General features: G+C 39.7%; 1 protein-coding gene across 5 annotated transcripts in view; it reads right to left on the minus strand.

The window, feature by feature from the left end:
* RALGPS2 (Ral GEF with PH domain and SH3 binding motif 2) overlaps positions 1 to 10619 on the minus strand; it is a 113971-nt gene that overhangs the window by 26826 nt on the left and 76526 nt on the right. For all 5 annotated transcript variants that reach the window (XM_059477795.1, XM_059477796.1, XM_059477794.1 and 2 more), the window contains exons 9-13: positions 8759 to 8896; positions 7760 to 7850; positions 5359 to 5426; positions 4574 to 4709; positions 3561 to 3712 (exon numbers count right to left, since the gene is read on the minus strand). In XM_059477795.1, the coding sequence (XP_059333778.1) occupies positions 3561 to 3712; positions 4574 to 4709; positions 5359 to 5426; positions 7760 to 7850; positions 8759 to 8896 (585 nt within the window). The remainder of the gene's footprint in view (positions 1 to 3560; positions 3713 to 4573; positions 4710 to 5358; positions 5427 to 7759; positions 7851 to 8758; positions 8897 to 10619) is intronic.

The raw sequence follows: 10619 nt of genomic DNA on the forward strand, positions 1-10619 counted from the left end.
GAAGTTTCATGCTATTTCTGAGTGGAACAAGGATCTAGTAAAATCATCTTAATTTATCCTACTTTTGAGTGAGGAGGTGACAGGAGGCAAATACAGGCATGAGAACAGGTGGTACAAGTGTGCAGGTGGTTCCTTGAAGCCAGCCAAGAGCAATGCTCACACCTCAGGAGGGCAGAGTGTACACAGTGACCTCACCCAAACAGTGACCTCATCCAAACACAGCCCTCCAAGAACAAAACCACGTTGTAGCTTTAGGCCTGGCTGATAGCAGTGAGTGGGGGTTCTCAAGGAACTTCCACTGCAAAGTAAAAGCATCTGTCCCAATCTACTAAAAGCACATATTCTGGACTGTCCGCACAAAACAGACATTTTCAGCACTATTCATCTGTCTGTATTTGCTTGTGCTGTCTCTCAAAAGTGTCTGCAATCAACAGAAAGTTTTAAGGACTCAAGCCATTATAACCTCTTTTTAGCCACCCACCTAAGAATGAGATGAATCATATCCTTGAGGATTTCAATTCTCTAAGTGATTATAAAGAGCTCCAACTGTAACCAGCTCAAATGTAGTCATCTACTTTATAAATATCTAAAACTTAAAGAGACTATTTTCTCTTGTTACACTCCTGAATTCAAGAGAACATTTCTCATCTAACACTGTGTATGGGACTGGACAACTGTTTCTTCCTTCTTACTAGGATAGCCCTGGCACTGCTGGAAAAAGATTTCTCACTTTTTAAAATCTTGTCCAGATGACAAGCACCTATTTATAATATAGGAGGATGGCAACAGAACCAGAGGTACAGCTCCCTGATTCCAGCATAACACATGACCATCAGCTATAACACCTTCCCACAGCTTTAGGAACAAGAACTGTTTTGACGCAAGCACAAGAAATAAATATAAAAGAGCTGTATCTTTAATATTTTTGAGCTTGTTTGTTTTCACAATGAGTTGAATGTTGAGGCACACTCACCCTCCAAGAGCTGAAATTAGGAAAATAATCTGATAAAGTTCTGGCTGTCACATCACAGATCCACCTGTTTTGAGCAAACCCCATACCTGCCTCACTTACTGCACTGCTGCTGCTTTAGGAATCATTCATTGCAATAAAAACCACCCAGTCAGTATATTCTTCATCTGTGAAAGGTTAATGACATGGGTGTCAAAACTGTGGCATGCTCTGCACCATTCCCAGAGTGGACTGTCAGCCTTTCCCAGCAGGGCATAACCAAAATGTCCATCACCACCTTCCATGTGTGCTTTAGGCTACAGACTTGCTGATGGATCCCTGTGGACAGTGTTGTTACACTGGTGGCGTTTTGATATTTAACAGAGGCAGGTCCTATCAGATCCTCCAATATGAAAGGACTGGAAAGGTCTAGACACCTCTGAGCCCTCAAAACACAGGAGTGATTTAAAGCAGCATTACAGTTGTCTTTAAAGGCACATTCAAGGTGCTGACATAGCAGAAACTCTGTCCATGTTTTGAAGAAGGATCATTTACCCAAAAAGTAAAGTCCCATATAGGCTTATATGTAAAAAAGGCAGTCCTGTTTCTAGAGCAACAGGTTTAAATCCACATTTATGGGCAAGGTGAGGAATAACACTCCTTTCAGTACACACATTCAGGAGACATTTTCCTGACAGTCTTTTGAAGCTGTGTTGTAGAATACCATAAACCTCCTCTCTGCTGCAGTGACTGTACTAATTCCAAGTCCTGAGTAAACAGACTACTTCAAACATGATGGAGGAACTCAGCAGCTTCAATCAACTTCCTTAAATCCTGCTGAGGCAGCAGCACAGAATGCCAGACAACTTACATTTCCAAGAATTCTGCAGTAATAGATACTGCAAACCTCCAGAACCTACCCTCTTCCATATATATTTCTAGCACCTCTATCAAAGTTTTCTGTCATTGAAGTTTTCATCATCAAGGAACAGCAAAAATAACACCACTGCTGGACTGTCAAAACAGTGATAAAACTGAGTATGGGGAGGCTGCAGATGAAAGAGAATGGGAAAGGGGAATTTCTAACAACAAATGCTGATCTTGCACAAAATGCCCAAGGTTGCTGTTTTACAAGTCATTTATACAAGTCTTCTAAAATGGCAATTTTGTTCCAGCTTGTCAGGTCATGCTTGAGCTAGAGAACAGAATTGAAAAATTCAGAGAGGAGACAAAGTAGGAAAATCCTATACTCTCCAAAATATAAAAATGGTGACTGGGTCTCAATTGCACCTTATGAGAAACTGCCTGTCAGCTCTGGCAAATCTTCCCTGCTAGGCTGTAATGGAGGTACAGAAATAATTTACTCAGGAGAAAAAGGATCAACTGCAGAGAATTTCTTAAGTATTTAGATAGAAAACATCCATAAAACATTGCCCTGAGAAAAGGGCAATGCTACATTTCAGCAATGGTGACAAAAGCTTGGGTCTCCTGCACCATGCAAACCCTGGGAATGGAAGCTGCCTGGATGCTAAGGAGAAGCACCATTCCTGATGAATGGCTTCGAAATGGAAAACTTTGCCACAGCAGAGAACTTGCAGGGACCAGAGTCAGGGAATGCACATTAAATAGTGGAAGCTGCCTGATGTGAACAGGTTCACTTAGACCAGCTACTTAGGTCTAATTCTATATGGTCTCCTCCTCAAGAAAATACATGTACAGCTCCTGAAAGCAGCATCATCTGACAATCTATGACCTTATTTCCTTCCACAAAGGCTAAAAAACAAAACTGCTTTTAAAATTCAGTTATCCAAAGAAACGTGAAGCGCTACAAGGATCTTTCATCATCATAAATGCATCAAAAATTGAACACCATTGAATTCTATCAAAAAAATAATTCTGAGGAAAAGGACTGCAGTGAGAGGTTCCATTTGTCAGCCCTGGCTGTAAACAGGTGGATTTGAGAGGCACTTGTGTCCTGTCCTCTCTCCATCTAAAAGATCTGCGTGCAACAGGAAAAAAGAACGCCTCTTCTCACACAGGAAACTCAGGAAGCAGAACTTCTCAAAACAAAGCACCACCCTAAATACATGAAGATAAATAATTTATCAAAATTTAACAGATTCTGACATTTTGAGGTATTTTAAAGTTAGATTTCTATCTTCTGCCACAGTCAAAAGCACTTAGAAATTATGCTCTTAAAACTGTCAGCCATTTACACAGTCAAGTCAATATGGCATTTTAAATAGAAATCCCAGTATAAAACTTCAATTGATATAGGGGGTAAAAGATAATAGAAAATCATGTCCTGTACGTCCTTCTACCTCCACTGAGGAAGAGGACTATTGGAAGCTGTTATGACTAACTAACAGGGATAAAGAAAAAAAATAATTCAAAAAATCCCAAGCAACAACAAAAACAAGAATCTTTTTCAGAATTTCTCAGTTCATAGTGTGTAGATGAAGTCACCCTCCTTGCCCTACATGTCTCGGATTTGTTCGACAACAGGAGCAGTAATTTGGAACAGCACTGCTGCAGGCTCAATCACCAGCCAACTGTGCTAAAGCCTTTATTAAAAGCCCAGGCAGTGCCTGGGTGTGTTTGCAGCTCCTACCTATTGAAATCCCACTGGACAGGGTGGAGCTCTCAGCCTGCCCTCGGGAGGGGACGTGGGGCTCCATGACGCTGTCATCCAGCAGGTGCCGCGGTCCCGCGTTGGGGAACGTCGCGCTCTTGAACTCCGCCGTGTTCATCTTGTGGATGAAACTAGAAACCAACCAGGACACAACGTGACAACCTCGCCTTTGGGACCTCCCAGGAGTTGCTTTAACATCCTGAAGGACTGTGTGCAGCGTGCCAAATTAAATCATGGCCAAGCCATAAGCAATTGTACACAAACTGGTAAACTAATTTACCTAAATTACTGGTAGGAATTGCCAGTTTTAAAACTGCACAGAACTCGTGTAACAAAGAGGAAGTCAGGAGTACATTAACAATTACTTTCAATATCTTATGCTATTTTTATCTTCTATAACAATGTATTTTTGTCTTCTACAACACTGTATTTTTGTCTTCTACAACACTTCTATTATTGAATGGCAGCACTGCATTCTACCTCATTAAAAGTAAACTTAAATAATAGAAGTTATTAATTACTGAATAGATACAATCTTGCATTTTGAAGACATGACAAGGGAAATGATGAGATAATGATCAAGATTATTAGAGGTACACTTATATGGTAAAAGGCTGAAGCCATTACTAAACAGTGTACCAAGAAAGTCCATAAAGGAGGTCTCCCTGTAAAAATATCAATAAAGCAGTGATATAATTTTGAATTTGAAATAATTACAGTGGCGATGAGTTACTAAAAACTGATAGTTTTGTCATTCAGAGACAGCCATTCTGGTTAACTCACTGACTAGTCTTATCATTAAAACTTTAGCCTTCCTATTTTGATTAATTCTCTTTGGTTGGGATACCAGTTCTGAGCTTGCTCCCTGGCCACAAATTGCTCTGTACTGTGTACAAGTTGTGCTGCTTTTTACAAGCAAAGCTTTTGTATTGAAAGATGATACTTCAAAAAAACAAAAAGCTCAGGAGTTTTAGGTTAAGCAAAATGCTGACTTGTAGCCCAGACTGTGACATTTCCTATGTCCATGGGGTATCAGGTTCCGAGGTGAAGGGGGTGTTGGTGGTAGCAAGGCTCCTTCAGCTGCAGCATTTTTCCTTCCACTTTGTGGAGATGCTCCAACTTCAGAGCCTGGGAAGAAAAAAAGATATTACTCCCAAATCACTTCAGAATTACTGTCAGGATCACTTAGAAAATCATGGAAAAGTTGCACAAAACCTAAAGTCCCTTTCTAAGAGACAGCTTCAGTAAAGCTCTTTGATCTATTGACAATTAAACCCCCTGCACTTCAGGGTTTTTGCAGAGGATCAAAACCAAACACACTTAGTTGAAACAGACCATCCAGTGGAAGTATTTTGCAAGTCCTAAAGGTGGCTGCATTTACTATACCAGCACTGGGCATGTCCCACTGATTCTACATTTTCAAACTCCTGCCTTCAACCACTTTTGGCATTGATCAAGAAGAATGTTCATTTTTGGAAGCATATTATGCCATGAAAAGTTTAGATGAAGGCCCTTCTGTCTAGACACAACAAAGAATGAATATTTAATAGCTCCTCACCCCAAATGACATTAACAACTTAGTGCCACAATACATACAAGAACCTAAAAAAACAACTCAATTCCTTCTTTACAGATCACCTTTAGATTTTTTATTACAAACATGCAGTGTTTAAACTTCACACTTCTTTATAGCCTCAGGCAAATATTTTCCACGTCTGCAATTCTAAAATAATGCACATGACAACCTCAAGTCTTCTCACATTTATTAAGCATTTACCTACTAAATCTTCTCTGGAAGCAGCAGAATGGGGGGTGCTGGTCCCTGGTTCTATCTTTAATGAAAGTCTGCATTAAAGAAACATTAAAAATTACTTTATCAGGAAATAAAAATATAAGTTTATGAAGAATAATTTTTAAAATTTATGATTGCAAGCTGCCTGATTCTGTGATTGCAAGGAATACTATGAAGGTAATACAAACAGTGCAAAGTTATCTTTAGCACACATTATTTCCAAACTTGATTCTTCCTGCCTATTGCTTTGGTTCACACAGACCACCAGGACCTTCAGTGCCCTGGGATGGCTGGCACACACATGAAACTGCTACTCCAGCTAAAACCTGGGAAAAATAAAATTGAAAATAATACACAACTTCTCCCCCACCTTGGCCAAAACATTTATTCTTGGAACACTTCATATTTTAAATTTTTTTATGAAGTGCACTAGTGTGCCGAGCACCAAGCCTTTTGTCTTTACTGGTCCAAAAGCCAAAATCCTCTTCTGTGTTTTGGAAAATACATTATCAACTTGATTTCAGCCATAATTCAAGCTTTTTCTGTAACTTTTTAATGCCATTTCCAGCAGGCCCACAAAGAAGGCAGACTATAGAGGCAGATAACTCCAGGAAGATTAAGTGTATCTTGTCCACACAGTTTGCAGAACTAAAATCTTTGAAACTACTAACACTGAAAAAGCATCTATTTAATTTTGGGGAGGAAAAATTTAAAGTTTGACAGCTCCTCTTCCTCCCATTCCAGACAGTATAGCAATGATTCATTACAATTTTATAATTTAATTTTTTGAAATACAATCTTTTAGGAAGAAAAACACGTATTCAAGTCACAGTTGTTGTTCTCTAACTTCAACCTTTTTGCTGATAGACACCTTAGGGGATGAAAAGTAGAAGAGCCACTTTAAGTAAGAAGAATTCTTCAAATAAAAAGTAGAATTTGACCATAAAAACATTCAGTTTGGAGATGTACAAAACCCATCAGTGCAAAACCAGACGTGAACAGCAGCCACGCTTCTGATTTATGTGCCATTGTCTCCAGTCACTGCCCTGCTACCAAAACATGGATTGTAGAGGATGAAGAGACAGCAGCTCCTTCATCAATCAAATTCCCCCTGCTAGTGAGTCCTAGCCAGTGAAGGTGAAGGATGGTGGAGAGTGGAATTCATGAACACAGTGTCCTAAGGAGACACTGCAGATAAGAAGCTTGGGTTTTGGTTAGCTTTTTTTTTCCTTCCTTCAAATGTTTGACCACAGAGTTTTACTCTCAGTGATAGACAAGTGACATTTCCCAAATCAGGCTGTAGAACATCCCAGGAAAAAGGTGAAGCTGGATGTTTCCACAGGGACACACAGAGAACAACTTCCAAAGCTCAGAAGTGAAGCCAAGGGTGTGAGTCCTCGTTAACAGTTCTCTGACATAAACTGAAGGGTCCCATTTGCTGCCTTTCAGTAAATCCAAGCCAGGGCTATTAAATGGCAAAGCACAGCTGCTCCTGAAGTGTGCATCCCCCTCCTGCCATTCCAAGGGAGCTGCACAAGCAACCAATTCAAGCCCTCTGAGGTGACAAACTTCCCGGGCGGGCAGGATGGGAATGGGTGGGGAACCTCCTCGAGCACATCAGCCAATGAACAAAACCCCCCTTCATAGGCACCAGATTTGCCTCAGGGTGTTTCCTATCCTCAGTTCCTGTCTCTTGCCAGAGATTTCCCTCCCCCAGTTTTGCTGGATTCCAAATCACTTATTACAGTAATAATCTTTTAATTAAGGACATGGAAACCTTGGGTGGGAGGCTGGGAGGAACAGGCAGAGAACTTGCCTCTCAAAAACCAAGTGCTTACGTTTTACTCACACTTTATAAGCTAGTCAAAGAGAAAAGTATTAAATGAAGTATTATCTGCAAGTCAAAGCTGTAAGTCACCCTCAGTAAAAACCTGGCGCTGGATGCACAGATGGTTTTGATCTGATGAAGAATGACTTGAGCCATCTCCAACCACAGGATTCCTCTTAATGACAGAGCAGTGTTACAGGTGAGCCATGTTTCTCAGTAGACCAAACCCACCTGAAGCAAGTGCTTGGTGCAGTCTGGCACAGAAAAGGGAGCGGATCTGCCATTCAGCATGTGGGAAAGTGCCTTGAGCACATGCTGCTGGAACCACAGCTGCTCACAGCTGCAGTGTCTGAGGTGCATCACCACAGAATCACAGAATGGTGTGGGTCAGAAGGAACCCTAAATCTCATCTAGTTCCAGGCCCCTGCCATGGGCAGGGGCACCCACATAATATAATACAATTCCCCAATGAATGTGCAATCTCACAAGTGACAGGCTTCGAGTTATAGAAGTAATATTGTAATAAGTTATGGTCCGTTTATAGCATTTTGTACTTACTTGTAATTGTCATCTTCTACAAACTTTTGTAGTTCTTCTATGTACTGAACTGAGTTTAGGTATTTTTGGACATGAGGCAACATAGGAATATCTGGAAAACAGACAGCATTTATTGACACTGTGCCACTCATTGGTAAGCAAAGTTTTCTGCAGAAACTATTTGAACAGATTCAGATCTCTTGCCTTTTTATGTGAGATGGAGGTACAAACTACAGGCCCTAATGATACTGAAATTTTAGAACTTCACAGCAATTCTCATGCATTGAGCTGACAGTCTCCACACACACAAACTCCAGAGCTGCTCATCAGAGCACACACAAGGGAAAAGTAAAACAACATCCTTGGCCAAACCAAAGGCCCAGAACTGGAACATGGAGTCTGAGGACCCCTTCACAGCCCACATTCTCTTTACACTGAGCTTTCAGGGAAGCCACAATCCTCTGCTAATTCACACTCCACCATCACAAACACAGCATTAGGACTTTACTATAATAGGAAGAGGACTGTGAGGGAAACCATCTTTGAAAAATAAATACATTATCTGATCTATGGACAGAACTATAAATGTCCAAAAGACAAGCTGAATGTATTTTATCATCTCCAGTAAAAGTACTATTCCAAAAGAAATCCTATTTTTAGAATTCAGTCATAAAATTATGAACACAGGAATATAAGCTTATAAATACCAGTAAAACTACTCTTGAGTATGATGTACTACTACACATGTATGATCAGAAAAATGTATACTGCAGTTTGCTCAATGTAAGAGAAAGGCAACTTTATTCTGTCTCCTCACCCTGATGGGTGATCGTCTTAACCAACAATACTAGAATAAACCCAGACTTTTGGGCTGAGAGGATGAGGGAGGGTGTTAATGGCATTCACACAGATCCAGCCTTACTTAAATTGAATCACAGCAGACAAAAATTAAAGCTTTTTAAGTTTTTCTCTTTAACACTCTGATATTTACATACTATATTACCATAGCATATAGCTTACCATATTCACATGACTGCTGCAAATCTGAGATAATTCGAAGAATGTTGTTCATTAAATTTGTTCTTTGCTCACTTTCCAGAATGCTTGCTGTTGAGGGGTAGGCAGAGTCAATATATGTCAAGTCTGACAGATAAATACCTGTAATGAGATTAGAATGAGAAGTTTCTTTGTTTAATGTCTTTCACTGAGCAGGAAAAAACCTGTCATCAAGAATATTGTGAAGCATTTTTGCTTGCACTAACATTAAAGCAGGTTGATAAAGCATTGTCTCAGAACAGGAGTTTGGATTTACCTGGGAAATAATTTTAGAAATCTAAAAGTAATTACAAGGACATGCACAGCTACTCATAAACCTCATCTTCTCCACAGCACCAATTTACTACTCTCTTGACAAACATGAAGCACACTAAACACACAATACTAAAATACACCATCAAAATTAATTGTTTAGGAAGTCTACTACTTCATTCCTCCAAAGCAGCAATTAAAAACAATAGAAGGATAAATTATACCCAAAACACTTCAAGCTAAATAAAAACTCAAGCTCAGCAACATGGGAAAGATTAACTTAGAGAAAATGAGCAGCCAGACTGAAATGAATGAATCCTGCAGTTTGTAATAATCACAGCTCCAAAGAGCCAACAGCCTGCTAGATAAGTCACTGCCTTCTTCCCCTGAACTGCTTCCCTGAACTGCTCCTTCAGTCCCCTGATCGTGTAAAGAGAAACTCCTCCTCCTTACACACTAATGCTGCAGATAAAATGTTTATTTTATTTCCAACCCCAACCCCATTTCTTGAACTTCACCTGTTTGTCTCAAGTAAGCAAAGCATATCCTGACCAACTCTGCTGTTCAAAGGAAATGGCCTGCATCCCTTGCATCTTTCACAGATATCCCAATTTAAAAAATGACACAAATGTAAATAATATTATTTAAGAAACTTGTTTCAGTATAAGGGAAATTTTTACATTATATTTTACTTCACCTCTCGGCCTTGTACAACCAAAATCATAACAAGGACTTTGGCTTTACAGGTGGAAGACTATTAATACAACCTCACAAGAACAGCAGTTGTGTTTGTATAGCACCTAACCAGCACAGTCCTCAAATGTGAGCTGGAAAACTCTGGGCATCCCTCCAAAACCAACACACACTCACACACACACACACGTGTGTGCGCACACACAGAAACAAATTAAAATACTTGTGGTTGAAAGGTGACACATAAAAAAGTGAATAAAAAGGTATTATACATGACCTGATATACTACTAAATCTCTCAATTTTCTGTTCTGCTAGAAACAGTTTGCTAAAAAACAGAAAGGATAATCAGAAACATCAGGTAGTGGCATTTAATTGCTATGCTACCTAAAGTGCATAAGCTGTCCTGAATCTGAATTTACTAACCCATGTCCTAACAAGCCTTAAAAATCCCAAACCCACTCAATCTTCCACAGAAGGAAGTAAATCATACTTATTAACTATATTTAAGGAAATTCCCTGTAACAGGCACCTGCACTATTATGCAGGATTTTATAAACCACTGTATTTGCAGAATTACCACTGAATGATTTGTACTGATCTTTTCTTTTAGCCTTCTAAGTCTTCTGTAAAGAGCAGCTCTCTAAACCTATGGGATGCATTCCTATGAAATCTAAAATAATTTTGAAAGCATACAAGGGTAATTCTCTTTCAAATGTAATTGGCATTGCCATTGTGAAGAAACCAGAAAGATCAATGGCAGTAAATTGAATGCACTCACGTGCTGCCTGAGCATGGACAGGACCAATCCCAGATCCTGTACTTCTTGTAGAGTGTAATCTCTGTGGCTTTTGCTACTTCTAACACCAGTCAGATGTTAT

This window comes from Ammospiza nelsoni, chromosome 9 (genome assembly GCF_027579445.1).
Source record: "Ammospiza nelsoni isolate bAmmNel1 chromosome 9, bAmmNel1.pri, whole genome shotgun sequence".
Classification (NCBI taxonomy): domain Eukaryota; kingdom Metazoa; phylum Chordata; class Aves; order Passeriformes; family Passerellidae; genus Ammospiza; species Ammospiza nelsoni.